This window comes from Octopus bimaculoides, chromosome 25 (genome assembly GCF_001194135.2).
Source record: "Octopus bimaculoides isolate UCB-OBI-ISO-001 chromosome 25, ASM119413v2, whole genome shotgun sequence".
In the NCBI taxonomy this organism is placed as follows: domain Eukaryota; kingdom Metazoa; phylum Mollusca; class Cephalopoda; order Octopoda; family Octopodidae; genus Octopus; species Octopus bimaculoides.
In genome coordinates this window covers 5,705,802-5,706,532 of record NC_069005.1, presented here as the reverse complement: position 1 = coordinate 5,706,532, position 731 = coordinate 5,705,802, and the positions used below count along the sequence as shown (strand labels likewise).

The 731-nt window shown below is 33.0% G+C and overlaps 1 protein-coding gene across 1 annotated transcript in view; it reads left to right on the top strand.

The window, feature by feature from the left end:
* Nucleotides 1-729, top strand: part of LOC106879255 (ubiquitin-conjugating enzyme E2 2) — a gene marked incomplete at its 3' end in the record, with an annotated part of 59,414 nt that extends 58,685 nt beyond the window's left edge. Inside the window, exon 6 of the mRNA XM_014928752.2 lies at nucleotides 692-729. Coding sequence (XP_014784238.1) covers nucleotides 692-729 — 38 coding nt within the window. The remainder of the gene's footprint in view (nucleotides 1-691) is intronic.
* Between the last annotated feature and the right edge of the window lie 2 nt (nucleotides 730-731).

The window sequence follows — 731 nt, the reverse complement described above, 5'->3', positions numbered from 1 at the left end:
GTAATGTGCACAACTCTTCTATAATAATATTTTGTTGTATACCCAATTGTATATTAGCTAATAACCCATTTTCTGTAGCGATGTTTGAACAAAAATTTTAATAATTTTATATTTTGTTGAATTTACCTGTATTTACCTGTAATTAAAGTCACTTTGTGACAAAAATTTTGGTATAGAATTGGTTGAGAACCTTTCGTTAATTTATCTTCCAAAAATCACATTAATATGTTGATAAATAAAAAAGTTAGAGTTGTTTAATGAAACCAGCCTAAATTTATGATTATGTTAGAAATTAATTGAAACACATAAGGGGTGTAATTTGGTTAGAAATATGGTAACGAAAGGGTTAAAGATTGTGTGGAATTTGAGGATTATTTGGCTGCCATACCGAGCAGATTGAGCAAGCCTGTAGGGGAAAGAAAAACTGCCATACTAAAAAAGTAGCGTATGAATTGGCTATTATTTTTAGCAAATCTAGTGGCCATATAGAAGTTCTCTTAATTTGTATCGATTGTAGTTTCAGGACGATTGTTTATTAAAATTGCATCCCTCTCTTTCTCTCTCTCTCTCTCTCTCTCTCTCTCTCCCCACCTTTTTTTCTCATTGTCACTGCCCCCCCCCTTTTTTTGTTCTGTTATTCTCCCCCTCTGTATTGTTTCCTAAATGTTTTTGTTTCTCTCTTCTCTTGCAGTACTGTTGTCAATCTGTTCTCTGTTGTGTGACCCAAATCC